At 38.2% G+C, this 23870-nt stretch overlaps 1 protein-coding gene across 1 annotated transcript; it reads left to right on the top strand.

Moving 5' to 3' along the window:
* The first annotated feature begins 725 nt into the window (after window positions 1–725).
* Window positions 726–23199, top strand: Isoc1 (isochorismatase domain containing 1). The gene is made up of 5 exons (XM_005324146.5): window positions 726–1150; window positions 10917–11036; window positions 11135–11338; window positions 13103–13219; window positions 20106–23199. The coding sequence occupies exons 1-5, from the start codon at window positions 842–844 to the stop codon at window positions 20250–20252; spliced, it is 897 nt and encodes a 298-aa protein (XP_005324203.1). The 5' UTR covers window positions 726–841; the 3' UTR covers window positions 20253–23199.
* Window positions 23200–23870: the final 671 nt, after the last annotated feature.

Genomic DNA, 23870 nt, shown 5'->3' with positions numbered 1-23870 from the left:
TTTTACCTCCTTAAAAGCAGAAATCTGGTTTGAATTTTTCAAGAATTATCAAGTTTTACTGTTAAGCCTTTTTAATATTTTGGAGTTCCCTGTCCAAGTCCTCCCAGAAATTAGGTGGAGATAAATCGACTAAGACCTCAAATCCATTATTGGAGATTGTGTATTACATGGGACTGATTTTTTTTTTTTTGAGCTGATCCTAATCCTGCAAAGCATCATCAAATTGTACTAGTCTTCTTGGTGTACCTACTAATCTGTGCTATTGGCTTTCAGACACCACGACCATCCTCCAGAAGGACTGCAGGACTCTGCACAGGCCAACAGGTAACTGGTCCCAGCAGATGCTTCCTGACAGATCAAAGTCCCCAAGCACAATTCTAAACTCTTGGAGGACACCGCCGTCGGAAGGCTGGAGGAGCTGGGGGAGCAAGGAGGAGCACAAACCCCTGTGCTAATTGGAACAACCCTGCAAGAACAATTAGGGCAAGAGAGCCAGGTCACCGATCTGCTAGGTTACTGGGCTCTGTTTTCCGTCCGAAGAGGCGGGCTGGCCGCGCACCTGGGGCTGCAGCAGCGCCGCTCCGCGGAAGAAAAGAGGGGGCGGCTGAGGGCTGCGGGCGCAGGCGCGCACACCCGGGTCCCGCCACCCACCCCTCCGCAGCGGTCCGCCCTCTACCAGGGCGGGGAGACCGCGCGAGGCGGGGCCGCCAGGGCCCGCCCCTCCTCCTGGCCGAGCGGGCGAGCGGGTGAGCGGGCTGGCGGGCTGCGCGGGGAGGCGGGGCGCGGCGGCGGTCTGTGTCTGCGCCTCGGCGGCCTCGGCGCTCGCAGACGCTCGGGGAACATGGCGGCGGCGGAACCCGCTGTCCCGGCGCTCCCTGGCAGCGGCGGCGTGGGCACGGGGGCGCCGTCGGGCACGGTCCCGGTGCTCTTCTGCTTCTCCGTCTTCGCGCGGCCCTCGTCGGTGCCCCACGGCGCGGGCTATGAGCTGCTCATCCAGAAGTTCCTTAGCTTGTACGGCGACCAGATCGACATGCACCGCAAATTCGTGGTGCAGCTCTTCGCGGAGGAGTGGGGCCAATACGTGGACCTGCCCAAGGGCTTCACAGTGAGCGAGCGCTGCAAGGTGCGCCTCGTACCGCTGCAAATCCAGGTGAGTCCCGCGGGAGGGCCGTGCGCCTCGCTGCCCCTCCCGGACGCAGGCAGTCCGGGTGCAGTCCTCGTCCCCGCCCCTGCCGCGCTCCTCAGGTGCCCGGAGCTGCCAGGGCTCCGGGCCCTGCGCACTTGATCGAGTTGGAAGGGCCGTGCGGTTATCGCAAGCCCCGGGGCCAGCTCGGAGAAAGCGCGGGTCCGAAGGTGACAGTCACCAGCGGGGGCGTGGGCCTCCCAGCTTGTCGAGGTGCCCGCAAATGCCCCCACGTGTACGGACCTCTGCCGCCCGCATACGCTTTTGTGTGCCAGCCTCCTGCGTAACCAAAGAGCTGTGCAGTAGTAGCAGTGTGTTTATTTTAATGGGTGATGCAGAACAACAGAGAAGAGATTGTCGGGGGGTATTGGCATTAGGCTTTGTTCCTGGAGTTGTGTTAACCAGTTGCGGAAACACAAACTTTAGTAGTCAAGTCATTTCTTCTTGTCTTCCCCAGCTTTCGCGTCTTTGGGCTTAAGCATCTCCTCTAAAGTGAAACACCATTTGCTTAGCCTCCTAATAACTGCCAACTGATTCTGTCGAATACATCTGAGTTGCCTACATTGGAAAAGCCCTTTGATCCAGAACTGTAATACCCTCTTTAATACTCAAATTAGGCAAGATCATGAATTCCTGGTCCTGCAGACTGAGAAAAGTCATACCTGAGGATTATTTCAGAGTTTATTATTTTTATGTTTTTAAAAACCGTGCTCTCATACCACACAGGCCCGTCTCCTGTCCCCCTCCCCTTTTATATCAAAGGATACACTGGAGAATTTATATTTTTGGAAGGAAAGAATATAATTTATAATTTAGGTACTACACCATCCATATTTTTTTCTTTAGCTGAAAAAACTGATAAGTCATTTATTTGGAAGACCACACCTGAAAGTGGACTAGGAGAGTAGAAAGAATTTTGATATTCAAGTGGCGTTTTCTGAGGATCATTCCCTAGTTTTTTTTTTTTTTTCCAGCTGTAGTTGGAGGATGAATTGGTGATGTTTCCCATCACTCATTCCAGGAGAGTCCAAATTACACACTTTAACCTGTGTGAAGTTCTAATATTCAGTAGTCTATGGGATTTTACTGTGCACCCCTGGAGAGCCTACTAGGGGTAATCTGATTCCTGTGGATTTGCCCTGCTGCCTAGATGGAGAATTGCTTAAGATTCCTCATTCTTATGTCTTTGACAGTTTTTCTGCCCGATATCTCCCTGCAGCCCTCCTTGTCAGTTTATTTAGATTATTGCTGCCAGAATACCTAAGATGTTGGATGCACCATTGACAAATCTACTTACAAGGCAAGACTCCAAAAATTGAGGAGGTCTGGTCCTACACTGAGGGTGAAGACTTCTTAATAAAGCATTTCCTGTTTTCCTTGGGAGGGCAGGTGGTGGGTTCTTAGCTAAGATAATGCTGTCCTGAGCTAGCTAGCCTCTGAAGTCTGTAAGCTTTATTTCCCTCCACAAGGTATGATTTTTATATTTTGAAAAATTTAAGTCCTCGATCTGAAATTGTTTTTAATTAATGTTTTGGAAATTATAACATCAGTGTATGTACATGTACGGGAAATATCCTGTACACAGTCAAAAGACAATATATAATTCCTGTCACTTGAGGGCTGTTCAAAAACGTTTTATGTAATTTTTAATTAATTTGTTGTAGTGATCTTTGAAATAACAATAATTCAAACAAAATAGCATTACTCTGTTCTATCTGTTAAAAAGGTTATTTTTTCTCACTAAACAGTCCAAAATTCTTAAACATCAGTCATATATGTTTATACTTTTAATGTATTTAAAAATATTTTTCTCTTATGTTGTCTCATTTTAGTAGTCATAATACTTTGATTTTTTTTAGCCAGGTTCCTCTCCCAGCATACAAGTAGATAATAGCAAGGGATATTATGCATAGATACAGGCATCATATATCATATATACCTTTTGATACTTTTTGTATTTATATGAGGTGATCTTTATCCACACAAAGGTAGTATGTGTGAATATACTCTTGAGATTTCTATACTATATTTTGTGGAACCCGTCTGTATCATCATAATGACATGGACATCTTATGGCTAGAGGAGACCCTAGAGTTCATTCCACAAACGTTTTAGGGTCCAACTTTAAGTAAGTGATCATTGCCAAGAGAATGCAAACCTGGATTCAAGGTTTAGATTCAATCTAAATTTTTCCTTTCACAGAAGAGCAGAACATATAAAGGTAAGGAATTTAGGAAATTGCTCAAGATCACATATTGTAGCATTTGCAAACCACACATAGGTAGGTCCTGAGTTGACATCTGCCATAGCATTCTGTTTTCATGCTTAAATGAGGATATTGAGCAGTCTGGATAATAAGCCTCCAACTTGAGCTTTTGTTTGTTCAGATGTCTTGATGCTGCTCATTTTTCTTTGGAATAAATGCCTGTCACTTAGAAAGACTCAAGGTGGCCCATCAGAGTGGCTATGTTACCTGGGATGCAGAGATAAAGAGCACAAGTTCTGCCATGTGTAGTCCCTGGTTTAAATAATAGGATTTATTATTTCTCCAACCTAGTTCCTGGACCCTTTGTGGCCCTAGCTCACATTCTGGAATTTATAGGATCTGAGACCGTCTTATACTTGCTGTGAATGCTGTGGCTCGTGACCTTGTGAAACTGGTTGCTTGTGCCACATAGCACCTGTGTTTGACAGTGGTTCTCTAGGAATTGATCTTTAAGGCCTCCATTGCTAGTATTAGGCTATGTAATTTTAGTGTCTCCTATGCCTCAATATTCTGTCAAAGTTACGGAGTATCTGCTGACAGTTCAGGTAGCTGAAGATGGGGTGTTTCATGCGTGGTTTATGTGTCTGCAGCTTTGTCAGATGCTTCATGTTTGATGAATTTAGGGATGCAGAGGACAGAATGTAAATGAGAGGATTGTATAGTAGGAATTTAGGTCATTTTTATGACTTACAAGTTTTAATTTTAAAGGCATTTTCCAAGTTTAAACTAATGGAAACATTTAACCCTGGAATTTCCTATAAATTGGTGGTCATTTCACTACCAGTCCATTTTTAACCTTTGACTAGGGAAGGCAGAGGTTAAGCAAAAGACAGGAGGAAATGGGCATTGTGAGCAAGATGTCATTAAGGAGATTTTGCTTCTGTACATGGAAGGGAAGATTTTGGCAGGAGAAAAGGACTTCCCTGACAAGGTTATTTTGACCTTTTTGCAAAATGGTTAATTGGGGAGGGATGTGGATCCAGCTTTCATGTACTTAGAAATTTTTTTTTATTAATATTATGCTACATGGGAGCACATCCATTTTATAGCCGGAAGAGACGATAGAGTTTATAGTGAGAAGAGAGGAAAGACAGGGTTTGGAAAGAAGAGGGGAAGGAATCTGGTCAGCCTTTGCTTGCTAGTTTGAAGATGGAAATTTTAAATTATGTGACTGAAGCTATAGAAGCATGATGGGAGATGAGCTGTTGCTCAGAAATCTGGGGGCCATTGTGCTACCAGGGGCACTGAAAGGAGACAGCTGGATCCTCAGGTTGTGGTATTGTCTCCAGTCCATTGATTTGATGGGTGTGTGTATATGTCAGAAAAATTAACATTCCAGTATAATACCCAAAACATTGTGTTCTTTTTTCTCTTTGTAAATACATTAGAGGTTACCTATAAATAAATTGTATTTGAGAATGGGAACTATGACCAGCATTTGAAAGATTTTTTTTTTTTTTTTTTTTTTTTTTTTTTTTTAGCCAAGGGGAAACCTAATGTAGATTGAAATGTCACTGTGATCCTGGGCTCTGACCAGCTTCACTTTCACTCCAGTCTAAGTCATAGTCTTAAGAAATATCTCAGTACTCAGCTCTGAAGGGGGAGGAGATAGCTGGCCTTTCCTGGGGCTTTAGAAAACTTCGACTTTGATAAGCTGGAGATATAATGTTATGCCAGTGACATCAGTGCTCATGGTAGGCAAATATGTTGAGAAAATAAGAACGAAATAAAATTCTCTTCCTGCCTACATGAAAGGGCCCCAAATCTGTTTTGTCAGGAACAAATTTTTTAACAGTAAGTCTACTTGGTGACATCTGGACATCCACTTTATAAATAAATCACTTTTCTAATTCTGCAGACTAAGTTAACATAAATTATGTGGTATTAGTATTTCTCTATAGGTTTCTAAAGGGATCGTATTAATAAATGATATTTGACCTCATTAGAAAGTATGTTTTTTTAAACATTGATTTAGCTGAAGATTGTAGTGTTTCATAGTGTTTTAGTCATATGTTTATTAATTGATTACATGAAGCTTGTTTAATCCTTGAAATAGCCTTAAAAGTTAGATACTGTTTTTCTTGTGATGCTGCTAAGGAAGGAAACAGCCTCTGGAGATGTTAATGATTTACCTAAATTCTGTTGAAGTTGGTGAAATTGAAATTTGGACTTAGATTCTAATGACCTGACCTGTGTGCTTTGTAGAGAATGCTTGCAGGTTGGGGAAGACACCTCACAGCCCTCTGTTGTAAGTGAGTCAGTGCTGGAGAAGGGCCTTCCTGTAGTTGTGGCAGTCCATGGGAAACACTTGGGAGTGCAGTACTGATACCCTTCCTACACTCATTCAAGAAAACCATTCCTATTTTCTAACTGTAGTAGACTACCATATTTTTTTAAAACATCACATTTTTTAAAAACTTTAATCCTAAATGTATACAGACTACTCAGTGTAATAGTTTGCTAGGGAGCTGCTATAACAAAGTACTCCAAATTGAGTGGTTTAAACAGCCGAAGCTTTTTTACTTATTTTGGAGGATAGAATCTGAGATCAAGTGCAGCAGGGTTAGTTCTTCTGGGAAGAAGACTCTTTCATGCTTCTCTCTCAGCTCTGGTAACTCGCTGGAGATTTCCATTGCTCCTGACATATCACTGCAGTCTCTGTTTCATATGCATAAAACATTCTCACTGTGTGCATGAGTGTCTCTGTGTGCCAGTTTCCCTTTTCATAAGGACACCAGTCATATTGGATTAGGTGCCCATCCTACTTCAGTATGACTTTATTTTAGCTAATGATATCTTCAGTGATCCTATTTCCAAATAAGGTCATTTTCTGAGGTACTAGGGGTTAAGACTTCAACATGTGATTTTGGGGGGACATAAGTCAACATATGACACTCACCACATATTACTTTTATGGAGGGAATGAGAACTGGCACACGGTTCATCACTAAGGTAGGCTAGCTACTCTGTGTGGGATCTGGGCAAGGGCTAGTGCAGATTCCTTGCAGATGTAGTAGCCCTTGTTGGAAAATGGTCAGTGTACATGCAGTCATGAAAAGGAGTAAATAGTGTCATAGCAGGAACATGAGTCTTGGGGATGAAAAGTCTGTTGAATATAAAACCAAAGGTCAGATCCCAGCTCTGAAAACTCTTAACATGTTGAACAGAAGTTTATACTTGAATTTGATCTTTTAAACTCTTGCTTGATGGAGCTATTGACTGTGATCAACTTTTTATATTTAAAAATATATCTTTTTATATTTTATATATTTATATTTTATTTGTGTATGTGCAGGAATATACATAGGTATATAGATGTATGGAGGATACATACATATATGTATTTATATGTGATTCTTCATGCTTATTGAATATACACATATCTATAATTGCAACACATAACTGGTGACTACAGGTTCAAGTCCACTTCTAATTTGCTGCGGTAGGAGTGGCAATCTTGCAGTTGCAACATGTCAGTGTTTGACTACTTGTAGTAGTTTTGGTTATCTGAAAATTCATAAGTTAAAGTAAGAAATTCCTAAATTATATAGAGTGCTAATATTGTAACAACAGCATGTTTGAATTTGTGTCGTTAGTAGAAAGGATTGGTTAGAATTTTTTTTTTTTTTTTTGGTTGTCTTAGGACCTCCTTTCTGGCCTATCAGGTATGGAAGTTATTAAAAAAGTAGCATTTTTCCTCCAACTACCATAGCATAGGGAGGCCATTATTTTTATTTTAATAAACTTTTTATTTGATATATTTAATTTATATATTTCGCTTTAGATTTGTATTAAAATTAAAGAGATAATATAGAGAGTTCCTGTGTGCCAGTCTGCACATTCCTTTATTAACATCTTACTTTACTATGGTACATTTGTCACAATCAAGGAACCAACATTGCTATGCTACCGTTAATTAAATTTCACATTTTATTTAGATTTTACTAGGTTTTCCCTAATGTATTTTTTTTGTTCCAGGATCCAGTACAGTATATCAGTTACATTTCTATGAGTCCTGGGGATTTGACATTCTCATTGACTTTCATTGCTTTTTAATGACCTTGGGAGTTTTGTGGAGTTCTGGTCAGATATTTTGGTAGAATGTTCCTCAGTTTGGGACCATCTAAAGTTTTTCTTGTGATTTTGACTGGAACTATGGGATGTTGAGAGAAGATTGGGAAAGCCAGTCTCATTGCATGCACACTTTATCAACATGACATCATGAATTAGGTTAGTCACGATCATCTAGCCAAAGTATGCTGTCAGGTTTCTCCTGTTGTCAGGTAAAGTTACTCTTCCCCCTGTATGCTCTGCTCTTAAAGAAGCAAATTACCAGATGCAACCCTGTTCAAGGGAAAGTGGAGAGGAACTAGGCAAGATGGGCGTTTTTGATGCACAGAATCTTAACTGGTCATGTCTGCATGCAAGTCTGCTTTGTTGCTGTATTTTCTGTGCTTGCTTTGTTTACTGAGAGTTCCTATTCTAAAAGGTTTTATAGGGTGCTGGGGATTTTAGGGCTGCATTTTCTGACATCCTCAATCTGGATCTAATATGATATATACCTGATGTGGTCCCCACGTAATTAATAGCTAAAATGAGGTACAGGGAAGCACCAAAAAACAAGAACCCTCAGAGACCACAGCTGTCTGAATAGTTAGGATTTCTGGCTAAAAAATAGGATTTAAATTTTTTAACTTAAAAATATTTTAGTCTTTTCCTATTGTAGTCCTTCTGAAATTTTATATAATTTAACATATAATGAGTGTGCTAGAAGAATGTTTTCTTACTTTTTATGTTGTAACAGTGTTGTTTTCCTTTACCTAAGGCCTAGACTACAATGGAGTTTGAGCTGTTTTTCTTGCATTTTGAATCTTTTCTCTGTCAACTATCATTTTTTGCTGCTCTTATTTTGCCTGCCTCTAGCAGTTTGCTTTCTAATTTGCTATTTATAACCTTCTGTGAATTTAGAATCCAGACCACTAAACTTGCTAGGGATATACACAGACTTAGTCTGGATAGGCTGAGATAGAATGTGAGAGTTGGTATTCCAAGCAAGTGTTAGCTGTAAGCATGTTAGTGAATGTCCACCAAGCACTTACGTTAGTGCCTGGGAGCTTTATTTTGCATACTTGCTGGCAAGAAGAATGATAAGATTGACTGAGTTGTGTTAGTATAATTTCAATAAGGCCATTTGCAGGCATACTACATTATATAGTGTTCTCTAATCACATTGGGGATGACTAGGAACCCGCAGCGCAAGTTTATAAAAAGAAAATATGTAGATTTTTTAGTTGAGATTTAATGTTTACTGGAAATTTAAAATGCATAGTCATAAGTACTGATTGCCTTTTAAAATAGTACACTAAATACACAGATTGGCCTCTTGGCAGTGCTTATGTATGCACATCATATTTATTGCTTTTGAAAATGACCAAAGTGGAGGCATAATTCTTCCATTAAGAATGAAGGAGGGAAATAGCCAAAGCTGGCGTATGTAACTGAAGATGCTTGAATATTTAATTTAATAATACTTTATTGGCAAGGTAGAAAAATCCTACACGTAGTCTTAGAATGACAGATGGCTCTCATTCTAACATGAATTTGGCAGATTATATGTGGTCAAATCAGTACACATCCTATAGACTAAGCACCAGTGGGAGATTAAAGTGCTAGAGTCCCACAGACAAGGGATTAGAGAAAATCGAATGCAAACCGATTAAAACAGCCATAGCATTAAGGATAAAAGATTTGTTTTAATGATTCATTTAATTCATAAAGGAATTGTTTCCTGAGAGTCAGCTGCATGCAGAGACACTAAAGCAGAATCAGGCAGCACTGGTGGTAAAGCCACCAATGTGTAAATGGCACACAAACTTCTCTAGGAAATTATTAATAATTGTTATCTGTGGGTGTTTTGGGGGGTGCAAAATGAGATAAGAGAGGAATTTTAAGGGGTGCCTTGTAAGAATGGTGGTTCATTCAGGACCAATGAGATTAAAGTCTTGTATTCTGCAGTGAATTCTGCTTTTTCAGTAGATGCTTATTGTGCTCAAATTGTTAGAGAAGATCATTGAAAACCTTGGAAATCTAATATCCAGTGTTGCTCTTAATTCTTTGATTTTTTGATTGTAATAGATACTTTGAAGAACGCAGATGTCAAACTTGAGTCTGTCCCTCTCTTGGTTCTGTGCAGTTCATTTAACAATGGTGACAATGGAATTTTAAGGGGTGCTGTATGTGCTGGGCATCATTTCATTGCTTTATTCTTAAGTTAAAAATTACTCTTAAGAATTGCATCTGAGGTCTGGCATTGTAGCCCGGTGGTAGAGTGCTTGCCTACAATGTGTGAGGTACTGGGTTTGATCCTCATCACCACATTAAAATAAATAAACAAAATAAAGGTATTGTGTCCATCTACAACTTAAAAAAAAATTGTATTTGAGCCAGGCACCATGGTGCATGCCTATAATACCAGCAGTTTAGGAGGCTGGAGGCAGGAGGATCATGAGTTCAAAGCCAGCCTCAGCAGAAGTGAGGAGTTAAGCCACTAAGTGAGACCCTGTCTCTAAATAAATTCAAAATAGGACTGGGAATGTGGCTCAATAGTCGAATGCCCTTGAGTTCAAACCTTGGTACTCCCCATCCCCCACAAAAAAATAATTTCATCTGAGCATATCTATCTTGACAGCAGTAATTTTGTATTTGCTCTGAATTTGTTTATGGAGTGCATGTGTTTGTGTATCTTTAGTTTTTAATGTTTCATAGTCTCTGCAACAGATTATTTTGCTCTTTTATCCTCTTATTTTCTTTACACAGATTAAGTTTTTTACTTTTTGTACTTACAAGCAACACCATCAAATTTAAGCTTTTTATATTATGAATTTTTCTGGTTGTAAAAGTAAAATGCTTTTGAATAATACTCAACAAATGTGTTTAAATGAGATTTGAAAAATAAAGTATACGAAAAAAATGAACAATAGTTATGTAACCATTGTTGATGTTTTTATATATTTCACATTTTCTGATTATTGGAAGACTATTGAACTATGCTCTTTTTAAAATTAACATTATACAGTGAGCATTTCTTTTTAAATGGAACCAGTTCTTTGAAAGAGTTTGTGTGTGTGTGTGTGTGTGTATGTGCATACTCAAATATGTTTTTTAATTGGCTAAAAATGTTTTGTTATGTGAATGTGCGAAAGTTTGTTAACCTATTTCTGTATTATTGATTCTGGATTTATTTCTAATTTTCACTATTAATGGAATTCAGAGAGTTATCTGTGTGGAAATATTGGTTTTTTTCCTCCATAATTCAGATAATTTCTTTTAGATAATAGATAATACTTGTAGAAATTGACTTACTAGGTCAAACAATAGAAGCACTTTTCTTCCTTTCTTTATGTCCATTGCAAATAAATGTCATGGTTTAACAAGTCCTAAATCATTGTTTTTTTCTTTTTTCCTCAGCTCACTACTCTGGGAAATCTTACACCTTCAAGCACTGTGTTTTTCTGCTGTGATATGCAGGAAAGATTTAGACCAGCCATCAAGTATTTTGGAGATATTATTAGCGTGGGACAAAGACTGGTACACTTAATTTATTCATTTGCCGAAATGTGATATGCATTTATATATATGCTCATGTGTATATTGCTAATTCTTTTTGTGCTTGGTTATTTTTTCAGTTGCAAGGTGCACGGATTTTAGGAATTCCAGTTATTGTAACAGAACAGTACCCTAAAGGCCTTGGAAGCACTGTTCAAGAAATTGATTTAACAGGTGTAAAACTGGTACTTCCAAAGACAAAGTTTTCAATGGTATTACCAGAAGTTGAAGCAGCATTAGCAGAGATTCCTGGAGTTAGAAGTGTTGTACTATTTGGAGTAGAAGTGAGTACCTATTATACTTGGGCACAATATCATTATGGAAAACTCGGTATTTTCAGAATGCAGGTTTATTATAGGATAACTTGTAGGTAGTAATAGTGATGGAGAGTAACCACCACTTATTAAACATTTCCCTATTTGCATGGCACTGATCTGAATACTTCATAACAGCAAACTCATGAGCTAAGTATTCTTAATGTTCCAGTATTATGAGTAAGGAAACAAAATTACAGAGACTCAGTATAACTTGCCCAAGGTCAGACATCTAGTAAGGGATGGGGCTGGATTTGAATCTCACCTGACTGATTCGTTTAAGACCATGGTTTTAACCACTACTTTTTAACTACTACATTCTTACCAAAGGATTATTTTTATTTATGTGTTATAGGATTTCACTTTGGTCATATTTTTATGCTAGCAAAATCTTAAAGGTCATGTAATTTTTTTTTCAAATTTGAATCATGTACATATTCTTTTAGATGAAAAAAGTACTCATAGGTTTCTAATGCTGATTTCAGTTGATTTATTCCTTTTTTTATACTAAAATTTTAAAAATTAGAAAGAAAACTATTAAAACTATGAAATCAAAATAACAATTGAATATGGTTATGATATTTTGATAGTAAGTTTTATGCTATTAAGTGTTATGGGTTTTAATAATAGAAGTATTATTTCTACTATTAGATGTTTATTTAGCATTTCTGATGTTTCTGGTTCAATAATGATAGTATAGGAGAAGCTGATTTGTCATACCAAATGTTGTTGCTTGATTTTGCACATTTAGTTTTTCTTCATCACAATTAGACATGCTTAATCAAAACTGGCTTTGAGTAGTCCTCTGTTGCTAATTTTAATGAGGCGTCAGTTGATAATTCTCCAAAGCTGTCTTGTCATATGAAGATGAAATTGACATGTGGTATTACCGAAATCTGCTTTCATTGGTTTTATAATTTGGTTATTGTTGGAGTATGTTTTTATTCTATATTCTCTGATAATGAATTGTTACAAGTTACTATTTACAAAGATAGTATCTATATAATAGGATTGTCTACATAATACAATTGCTGGTGCTATACACTGAGTATCCATCAATTCTTGATTTTCCAAATGATTAAACCCAAGCCAGAGATGCTGAGTTATACTTAAGATCATCTAGCTACTTAGAAGTAAAACTAGATGTGGAACAAGATCATTACATTCATAGTGCTCTTTCTGCTTTATCATATTGTTGTATGTTTACCAAATACTTTTTGTTTACCATGTTTTTAAATTACTTTATCATAATTTGTTTTGACTTGAACTACCTCTATGACGAGGTATCTTGTAATAATTCAGTTTCCCACTACTTTTTGACTTTGAAATACATCAGACTCATTTTTTTGTTGTTGTTTTTGGGCACTTGATATACATGCAGAATAAATCCATATGTGCAAGTGGCACCAAAATTGAGTGCTAGTCAGCTATCTGAAGGTCACTCAGAGGATACAGATGACAATCTTCAAAAATTTTACACAAAACTCTTAAGAATATGTCAGGATTCCTAATATGAGAAACTGATATAATCTAGTTCTTGACTTTTGCAGATGAAGAAACCAAAGGCAGAGATGCTGATTTATGCTCAAGCTTACCTAGATAATTAGATGCAAAACTAAATATAGAACAAGGCCATTTTCTGTGGTCTCTATTTTATCATTTTATTATACATGTGTAAAATAGTTTCTGGATGACCATGTTATTACATAGGATTTTTTTTTGCTTTCCTGCAAGACTCATGTATGTATCCAGCAAACCGCTCTGGAGCTCATTGGCCGAGGAATTGAGGTTCATATTGTTGCTGACGCCACTTCATCAAGAAGCATGATGGACAGGATGTTTGCTCTTGAGGTAATTGTCCTGCTTGAAAGTAAGGCACTTATCAAGTTTTCCACATAAAGTAGGAGTATTAAACATTAAGGATTAATGAAAAATTTGCCTCTTAAATTTAAGCTTAGTCCGAGAGTATCAGACTCATTCATTTCTTTTTTTTCTCTTTCCACATTTTTTATTGGTGCATTATAGTTGTGCATAATGGTGGGGTTTTTTGGTACATATTAGTACATACCCACTACATAACAATATAATTTAGCCAATATCCCTCCCCAGAACTTTCCCCCTCCCTCTCCATCTGCCATCCCAGGTCTCTTTCTTCTTCTGATCTCTCTTTGACTTTCATGAGATCCCTGCCCCCATCCTAACCTTTCCTTTCCTTTTTCCTCTCTGGTTCCCTTGTATGAGAGAAAACATTTGACCCTTGACCTTCTGAGTTTGGCTTATTTTACTTAACATAATGTTCTCAAGTTTCATTAATTTTCCAGCAAATTATATAATTTTATTTATTTTTTGATGACTGAATGGAACTCCACTGTGTATGTGTAGGTGTACTTTTTTTTAATCTATTCATCTGATGGGGACATCAATGCTGGTTCCATAGTTTGGCTCTTGCAAATTGTGCTGCTGTAAACATGTGTATGCATGAATCACTGTAGTATGATGACTTTAATTCTTTGAGAATAAATACTAACCAATAGCTGGGTCATATGATGGTTACATGCCTAATCTTTTTAGGAACCTCTATAGTGATTTCCATAGTGATTTTATTAATTTACAGTCCTACCAACAGTGCAAAAGTGTTCCCTTTTTTCCACATCCTCTCCAGCATTTATTATTATTATTTGTAGTCTTGATGACTGCCATTATAACAGTTGTGAGATGAAATCTCTGTATAGTTTTGATTTGCATTTCCCTAATTGCTAGTGATGTTGAACACTTTCATATATTTATTGGCCATTGGTACTTCTATCTTTGAGAAGTGTCTGTTTAATTCATTTGGCATTTGTTAATTGGGTTATTTGGTTTTTTTGTGTTAATTTTTGGGGGTCCTTTATATATCCAGATGTTAATTTCTGTCAGGAGAGCAGCTAGCAAAGTTTTTCTCCCATTCTGTAGGTTCTCTCTTTAAATTCCTAATTGTTTCCTTTGCTGTGCAGAGCTGTTTAATTTGATTCCATCTCATTTATTAACTCTTGGCATTTTTTCCTGAGCTTTAGAGGTCCTATTGAGAAAGTCATTGCCTGTGCCTATCTGCTGGAGTGTTGACCGCATATTTTCTTCTAGGAGTTGCATAGTTTCTGGTCAAATTCCTAGGTCTTTGATTCATGTGAGTTACTCTTATGCAGGTTGGGAGATAAGAGTGTAGTCTCATTCTTCTACATAAGAATGATCAATTTTCCTGGCACTATTTGTTAAAGAGGCCCTTCTCCACTGCATGATTTTGGCGCCTTTGTCAAAGATCAGATGACTGTAGATATGTGGAGTTTTCAGACTGGTTAATTTCTAGAGACTACTATGCACTGACAGGTGTTTAAAGTCTTACCACATATCCTATTTTATATTTTGTTTCCTCCTTGGAGTTAGATCTCTAGTGTTGCAAAAAGTTCTTTTCCCCATTTGATTGTTAAATTTGCTCTAGTGTTATACATGGGCTAAGAGATTTTCAAGAAGCATAACCTGTCTAGAGATTTAGAAATGGCTCACTTGGGTTTAACTCAGCCAAGATCTAACTGAATACTAGGGCAGAACAGGCCCAAGTCAATTTAGCCTTATATTAGATTTCCTCAGACTTAAATTTCTGGGGCTAAGAGGTGTTTCACTGACTGAACACCACTCACATACAGAGTTTTATGGCTTTCTAGCATGAGAGCGTTATGATGTCCCATTGAGTCAAGGGATCAGTGATTCTCAACATTCCTAACATTGGTCTTAACCTAGCATTTTCTACTTGAAGATGGTTGAAAATACCACAATGGGAAACTTTCATTTCATGGTGTGTATGCGTATGGTGTCTCTTTTATATTTAATTCTGATTCTCTAGTAATTTTTAGAGAAATATACAGGTAGATTTAAGTTCTGACTAGGAAATATGGGAGGTTTTTTTTGTTTTTTGTTGTTTGGAGTTTTTTGAGGTCTTCCAGTGTTTGGTGCATGTCCCATGAACAACTTCCCCTATAGGACTGCTGAATCATCTCTGTAGTCTAATGTGTTCTTCACGGTGGTAAACTGGAATACATGAAACAGGAAGGGCTAGGCAGAAGGCGGGAAAGAGAAGATTAAAGGGAGTAGGGAGGGCTAATGTGGAAAGAGGCCCTGGCTGGCAGCCGCAGTTGACTTAAGGCCCTGGTTGGCCATCTCTTCCCTCTTATTCCTCTCTTATTCCTAACGCGGTGAGTCCTGTATTAGGATTACAGGTATAAATAGTTTATTTTTAAAACTGTTTTCAAGTCCACTGATACTGTGGATTTGCTGGTAGTTATTAAGTGTTGTGTCTTCCAATCTCAGGAAATACCTGTAAGCCATCTTAGTCTTGAGTCAATCAACTTCCACTGAAGTTTCCATAGAGACCTGGGTTTATACACTTGGTCTGTCAGGTCCTGACCACCACCTCATCAAGTAGCTCTTTCCATGTGTACATGAACTTTATTTTCATGCTGGAAGTATTTAAAAGGACTCAACAATAACAAAACCAGAAGACAAATAAAATGAAACTTTCCTTATCTGTAAAGAAATTTCAAGGACTTTCATGTCTGAAATTACATATCCATTCATATATGTTTCTTAGCCATGTCTTTATCATGGTTAGATAAAGAGTTAGATTAAAAACATTGTCAGTTAATTACCATCCAGACCTTAATCTTTGACAGGCTGCCTGTCTTCTCAGTGATTAGGAATACAAACAGTGGGGCAGTAATGTAGGTTTGAATGCAAGGATGGCGTTTCGTAAGTTTGGGTCCTTGAACAAGTTTTGTGAACTCTGTCCTTTAAATTTCTCATTGATGGGGAGGAAGTAATAATAGCAACTACTTGGTAGCAATAATGTGAAAATTGAATGAGATCATGTGTCCTGGATTTTTTTTTTTAAATCTATTGTTGTTATTTGTTGTTCGCTTCGTGAGGTTAGTTTTACCAGAAATATCTAAGCATATGAAACCCAAGACCCCAAAGGGACTCATTCTGGGAAGTTCTAAAAGGGAAGGAAAATACTTGTTGTCTGTGGTAGATTTTAAGAACCTTCCTGGGGTTCAAGTGTTGAAATTGTTAAAGGGAGAAAAATCATAGAGCAGGTCACTGGTGATGGGGACACTTACCCAATTGTAGAATTTTCCTCTTGGTTTTATTTTGGTGTGGATGTGATACAGTTCATCTCTAATTTTTTTTTTTTTTTTTTTTTTTAGAAATGTTGTCCCTGCCTCCCACCATTCCACTTCCCCATTTTTTTTTTTTCTCTAACTCACTCTGAAAGTTAAAATAGCAATGTGGCTATCTCCTCTTTTTCTGTATTCCTTTAGAATGTAACTACTTACGATAATTCCTGACATTATCCATATTGCTTATTAAGATTATCATACTAATAAGATTCATAGATAGCAAGTCTCAGAGTTCTTTATTCAATGATCGATGTTTTCAGGTCTGGGGCATTGGAATCAGATCACTCTCTGTGGTTTGGGCTGGTGGTGAAGAGAGCGCAGGGACATGAAAGGAATTGTTTCACAAAGTGGGTGGGAATTGTGGACGGCTCTATGACCTCAAGGATCCTCTTTCATGCTGGAAGGCAAGAGAGAGAGTGTACCCAGAATCCCCCTATTTATTAAGGAAAAGACATTCGATAGAATACTCTACCCAAATAAGGCAGGAGATAATGTTTCAAAGGTGGGGGTTTGCCCAATCCCATTGGGAAATGCTCAAGTCCAGAGCTGACGCACTTCTTTGCCGAGCAAAGGTGAAGGCCACTTGCTTTGCACAGCGCATGGCGTGCGATAGATACCAGTCCAATAGCCCCTTTACTCAAGGCTAAGAGGGGGTGCTTGGCTCCTAGGCATGGTGGCCTCCCATAGTGGACCTCTTGCCTAGCATACATGAGGCCCTGGGTTCAGTTCCCAGCACTATAAACAATCCATCCTTCACTCAACCAATCAAATGCCTCCTGAGTACCTGCTATCTGTCAGGCATTGTTTCTTTCAACTAATAATTAATTATACAATAAATCTACAATAAAATAGGATTAAATCCTCACTTGAACATGGATGTGCTTATACTTCTGGGTAGTGTTTAGTAATGTTGAGGAATTTGGTGGGCTTATCCTTCCCCTGCACCTTCTTTCATGACTTTGTGTACTTTCATTTTGGGGTTTGTGTGTCAAAAACCTTTCTTTTTCTTTGGCCTAGCTGGACTGTTTTACAAGTGTAAGGGGAAACCCAGTGCACACGTGCTGAGGGGAGAATAGGGCTGGAACCCTGTTATCAGGTGGTGCTCAGGAATCTGCCACATACATCTGCCACTGCCTTTCTCTGCTCAGTTGCCCTCAGGCTCCTCAAGGCAGGCATTGTGCTCAGGTTTACCTGCTGGAGCTAAAAGCTATACTCTTTGCTCTGCCACAGCTTCTTTTAACACAGGTTCTTGAGTAGATTGAAAACCAGATCAATACTGGCTACATCTCAGTCTCCATGCCAGCTAGTCTTGTGTAGATGTCAGTTTACCCAAACATATTTCTGTGATGAGCTTCCCAGCCTGCTCCTGCCCCTATATAACCTGACTCTGAGCATCTCTGAGAATCATCCTGGCAGAATGGAGTAGGCTCTGGCCAGTGGAGCACTAGAAAGAGCTGCACATCGTCCATAGGTTCTTTCCTGGTGCACAGCTATCTTCCTTGGTCTAGAAACTATTTCCTTCCCTTCCTGCCTCATTAAGGAACTAGAATCATGAGTGGGAGCTGACCTTTGTTGACAGTGTGGCTCTGTGTAAAATGCTTTCTCAGACACTGAATGTGTGATTCAGGCAGTCTGAGTCATTGGAAGTCCTTTGGTTTGGCAGTGATCGATAGGCAAGGCAGGGCAGACACTGGCTGGGTGAGAGCTGGGATAGAAGAGCGGACATTTAGTGGTGTTTCTCAACATCAGACTTGTCTTATGTTCTCTGCCTTTCTGTCTGAAGGAAGCAGAAGATGTTTTGACATTGAGTTTTGATAATGATAATCAGTTGATTAAACATCAAGAAGTAGGAAATTAGAGTTTCCAGATCTTTAAAAAAACTTACACCTGGATTTGTCTGACCTCAAGAAGGGCACTCATGGGCCTGCTTCTTCCCCACTTTCTGCATAACTCGTTGCTGTATTTTTTTTTTTTAGTCTAGGTAGCCACTCTGCACCCTGTTCTATACTGGCTGTTGAGAGCAGAGCTTGCTTTCTAAGTAGGTTATGGTTTATAGTCCTTTTGGTGTCCTTGGGGATGAAAAAAGAGGAGTCTCTCGGTGGAAATGTTGGGTCTGTGGTTGCACAATTGTCTGAAGGAAGATTTGCATACTCCACAGGGATGTCCTGGCTCTGCCAGTGCTTCCTCCTTTACCGAGAGAGCCCCAGTTGGGTCTTTCCTCTGATTTGCCTAATGACTTCCTCTTCTGTGGTTCTTAAAAGTAGATGCTTCCTGGGATGGCAGTTTGCCTGCTTTTTTTTCCCCAGGTTTTTGATGATAAATCCATGCAGAGAATGAATCTCTGCTATGGAATCCTCCCTGTGTCCTCTTTCTACCTTCTTCTCCCCTTATTTTCTGTTCTTTTGCCCTCTCTCCCTTTGCTCCCCTCTCCTCTCTGCTCCCTCTCCCTCTTCCCTTCCTTGAGATTTCTTTCCTAGTTATTACGATTGCATGGGAACAGTTTGTCAAGGGCATTCTTTGACCTGTCAGGGAAACTCTACACAACCTTAAATTTTATACTCTTGTTTAGTGATTCTGAAATGTTTATGATGGCAGCAGAGGTGATGGCTCCTTTATCACCCCAGGGGATACATTCTTAAACCTCTCTCGGGGCTCTTTTCTTCTTCTGCCAGTTATCTCAAGACAGGGCAGCTCTGACTTATGAGAAAAACTGTCAGATGTTTGGGGGCTGAAAAATTATGAACCCTATGAACCCTCATTTTAATGCTTAATAGTAGTTTGCAATTACAGACTTTAGTTATATGAAATGGGATAGTTAGTTGGTAATGAAATATTTTAGACAGCAACAGTAATATCTGTAGCATAACCAGTGGAGCTTTCAAGTATTAGCCACCCTCTCTGCCATTTCTTTTTAAATAAATTGCTACTACATGCCAGGGATGCCAGACATAAGTACTAATACACATCATAATCTATTTTGTAATCTCATATCATTTGCTCAGCGGGAATGTGGACAGAGGCACCTCTTTTTATCTCAATGCTAGAAATAAAAATTGAAGAGTTTAATCAATATAGGAGTAAAACAAAAATAGTTCTCATTTGATAGAATGAACAAATGAATGAGAGATGAAGCAAAAATCTGCAAATAGTACTTAGGAAATAGCAGCAATGAAAGGTGTTCAGATAATCAATGATGAAGTTCCTCTTGCATTAACCTTTTATATGTTGTGTAGCATTAGCCTCAATTACTCTCCTGTCCCTGCACCAAGAGGTTACAACAGTGTCTACCCGTTTTCTTTTACTTAGTTTTAGTCCATGTTACTAATATTGAGAAGAATAACAATGAGTTTGTGATATGGCTGGTTTTGAAAATTTTGCCCATCACTGAATTTGCTGGTTTGGTCAAGGACCATGGTTGTAATAGAAGACACTAACTATTGTGTCCTGGCACACTTTTGCTGTTTTCAAATAGTGTTCATCGTCACACTGTCTTCTCAGTTGTGCTTATTGGTCTATCTTTTCTCTTAAAGCGCCTTGCTCGAACTGGGATCATAGTGACCACGAGTGAGGCTGTTCTGCTGCAGCTGGTCGCGGATAAAGACCATCCAAAATTCAAGGAAATCCAGAATCTCATTAAGGCGAGTGCTCCGGAGTCCGGTCTGCTGTCTAAAGTATAGGACATTTGAAGGACTGGTACCCTCCTCACCACCAGGTGAAGGATTGTAAGCCCAGACAAGCTCTTGTTTCTACTAAAATTAAAATGTTAAGTCAAAAATGGCTCCTTCTTTGCGGCTCTTAGTAACACGTAAGCGGCTAGACTACTTGGTACTGGCATTTAGTTACCAATGTCAGAGGCTTCAGGTGCTGCTCACCTTCTTTTTCCTTAATGTGCTTTTATTTATTAAAAAAAAAATACAATGGAGGTGCCTGTTTTGTCTATATTGTATACACTATTATACCTTTCAAAAGTGCACACTCTGGTGAAGTTTTCTTAAATTGTGCACTTTAGAGAAAAAAAAATGTATTGATGATGATTTGACTTTTATATTATTGTAAGATGTATGTTATAATGTTAAGATGGATTCAGGGCTTTCACATTACAGGTCAATTGAAATAGGATTATTATACATGAATTTAAAAAGAGGACTCTGGTTCCCATTGTTCACTTCTCATAATGTTATTGAATCACCTATTGAGTGAGTTGCACTGATCTAACCAGACCAAATTATGTTGAATAATTATTTGTCTTTATTGATTGTACTGATTTTCTCATTCTGGTCCCCACCACTAATTCTCTATTCTTTTTTTTTTTTTTTTGATGAAATCTTTTATCAAGAAAGATTCATTGTGTCATTGCTTATTTTATTTCAATTTTGTAAACAGATGGAATGGTTTGCGATGCCATATCATTAATGGAGTATGTTTTTTAACATCTCTTTAGTAGGACTTTATCTGAATTGTCTTTTCAATCATCTTGAGTATACCTTTTAGTAGGGACAAACAAGATTTAGCAGAAAGTTAAAGGATGGGTAAAAATGTAGCTTTAAAATATACATTTTCCATTTCATATTTTCTCTGCCTACCCTCCAAATGTGGTTAATGCAAAGGCCTAGTAGTGATTGGGAAGTACTAATTTTGTGGTCATTGTTACCCTTCAATAAATTTATTTTTATCAAATACTTATTTTAGTGTTTTAAAATTGTTTTTTAACACTGTGTGAAATGTGGAACAGTGCTTTTATATTAAAGTAACTAAAGAAAATGTATTATGTGAATGAAATTATTTTGTCCCCCATAAGATGGCTCTGTGAGTACTAGTCCGGTGGATTCTAATATTTATTCAAAGGTAATAAAACTTTGACATTTATAATCTTTCAGCTCATGGGCCTTTTAAAGGAAAATTCTTTGCAGGTGAGAGCAGATGGATTTAACGGAAGGACCTTTTCATTAAGAGCAGTAGAAAAAAATTTTTTCCCTTTTGTTCATGTTAACAAACAGCAGTTGAGCATTCTTTTTGTCAGTATGTTTAAGTATGTCTTCCAGACATTTTTGAGTCAGAAAAGAAGAATTAAAGATTTCTACATGTTTTAAAATAGCTTTTAATACTTTTTTTCCTTTTTAAAAATTTTTTATTGGTTCTTTTCAGTTATATATAACATTAGGATTCATCCTGACATAATGATAACAACATGGAATATAATTTGCTCTCATTCTGTTCCCAGTGCTTTCTCTTTCCTCTCCCTCCTTCCTCACTGTTTCCTTCCCTGTACTTCTCCTGATCTTTCTGCTATTTACTTTAGTTGTGTTGTTTTCTTTTTAAATTAGTGTCCTGTGGACATACACAATGGTGAGATTCACTATGGAGTATTCATTTATGCACATAGGAAAGTTAGGTTTTTAATAAATTTAGTGCTTCTCAAACTTTAATTTCAATGCAGATTATCTGGGGGTCTTGTTAAAAGGCTGCCTCTGGCTATTTTTGCATCCCCCTCAAAACAAACAACCAACCCAAAAGCAAACAAACAAAAAACACATCCAGCAATCTCCCACCAGGGTTAATTAGAAGGGACCACACTTGGAGTAGAAGGATTTAACTCATAAACAACTGTTTCCCCCATTGCTCCCAGGCCTTTCACATCTCACTGATAATGCTTTGGTGGTGAAGCCTTCTCACAGCTGAAACCAATTCTGTAACCCTGGCATAACTAGTTTCTTAAGGCCGTTGTAACAAATTGCCACAAATTTTTTGTCTTAAAACAATAAACTGTTATCTTACAGTCTGTAGGTTAGAAGTTTAAAGTGGGTCTCTCTGGATAGAAATCAAGCCTGGTGTTGTTGCGAGACTCTATTATTTTCTGGAGCCTTTGGGGAGGATCTATTTCCTGCTATTCTCTGCTTCTGGAATCTGCTCACATATTTTGGTTTTTGCAGTCCTGTTCCTCCATCTTCCAAGACAACAAAGGAGGATCTGGTCCTTCTTAGTCCCATCTTTCACGCTCTTCTCCCCCTCTCCCTTACTAGCTTAGGAGCTCATGTGATTTAAGGTCCACTGATCAGCAGCCTTATTCCATGTGTGCCCTCAATTCAATTTTGTCCTGTGACACATAGGCTCCAGGGATTGGGATGTGGACATCTTTGGAGGCCGTTTTTTAAGACACATTTGCCACGGAGTGATTTCGTATTTTATTTCGTTTTATCATTTGTCCTGTTTCCATATCATTTCCATTTGAAGCAAGATCCTTGAATTATCTATATTTATCTAGAAACACTTTGTACCTCTTGAGTTTTAAAGATGTACTATGTGCTGGGCATAAAAAGATGCCCCTAAATACTTATCGTGTGACACAAAATCAGACATATCATAACCTTTCAGTAAATGTGAGTTGAATTATGTCAAAAGTCCAGGAATGTTAATACAGTAAAGTTCAGAGTAATTTAATTGTGAATTCTGCCTTCTCTCATGTTTTTTTTGTAGATAATGCCAAGAAGGTGACAAAGCTTTATTTTAAAGGAAAACTGAGTTGATTTTAATATATTAGCCTTGAAATTGGAAGCATCTATGTAACTTTGTAGGATAATGAAATTCTTTTAATTGACAAATAAAGAACTGGAGAACATAAGTAAATCAGTAGTCCTGTGTGTTGAATTGCTAGGAGGCTGGGGGCAGGATCAAGAGGCTTCACTTATTGAAATGCTCAAACATCATTGTAAATTTAATCTAAAATTAAAAGTGATAACTTATTCCAACCAGGACCAAACACCCTGTTAATAGCTATTAAAATATTCGATTTCTCTATTTAGAATATTTTCCCTTTTAAAAAAGTTGTTATTTGATAAATATGACTTTCGAGCTATGTAGAATTTGTGAAGAACATGGTTTCAAAGGCCCATTTCAACTTGGAAGGCCTAGAATGGCTTTATTTTATATATGCAGCTAATGGGACCCAGAGATAAATGACTCACCCAAAGATGCACAGAGAACTGAGGTTACTTATCTCCTTATCCTGGAGTTTCACATAATAATATTAGAAATTATCAGAAGAGGGAAGAGCAATAAAGAAGAAGATACATTTTACAGTTTAACAGTATACTGTTTGATTAACAAAGCCACTGCAGTGTACTATGAGACTACACTTATACACAATCTTGGGTACAGCTGTGGAGTGTTACTGCTGAGGTAAGTAGAATTTCAAAGTAGTTTCAGATAGGGAGACTACCCTGGTGGTTCTCATTTAATCAAGTGAGCTCTTAAAAGGGACTGGCCCTGCCTTAGTATGAGATAGCCAATGTGGGAAA

The sequence above is a fragment of the Ictidomys tridecemlineatus genome, chromosome 1 (assembly GCF_052094955.1).
Source record: "Ictidomys tridecemlineatus isolate mIctTri1 chromosome 1, mIctTri1.hap1, whole genome shotgun sequence".
Lineage (NCBI taxonomy): Eukaryota > Metazoa > Chordata > Mammalia > Rodentia > Sciuridae > Ictidomys > Ictidomys tridecemlineatus.
This window is presented reverse-complemented; position numbering and strand designations above follow the sequence as displayed.

Bases quoted from the DNA above. Each gene is read 5' to 3' on its own strand.
- Isoc1 (XM_005324146.5), top strand. From the start codon at position 842: ATGGCGGCGGCGGAACCCGCTGTCCCGGCGCTCCCTGGCAGCGGCGGC. The intron at 11,037-11,134 runs GTACACTTAATT...TTATTTTTTCAG, and splicing joins TTAGCGTGGGACAAAGACTG to TTGCAAGGTGCACGGATTTT. The intron at 13,220-20,105 runs GTAATTGTCCTG...TTTCTCTTAAAG, and splicing joins ACAGGATGTTTGCTCTTGAG to CGCCTTGCTCGAACTGGGAT.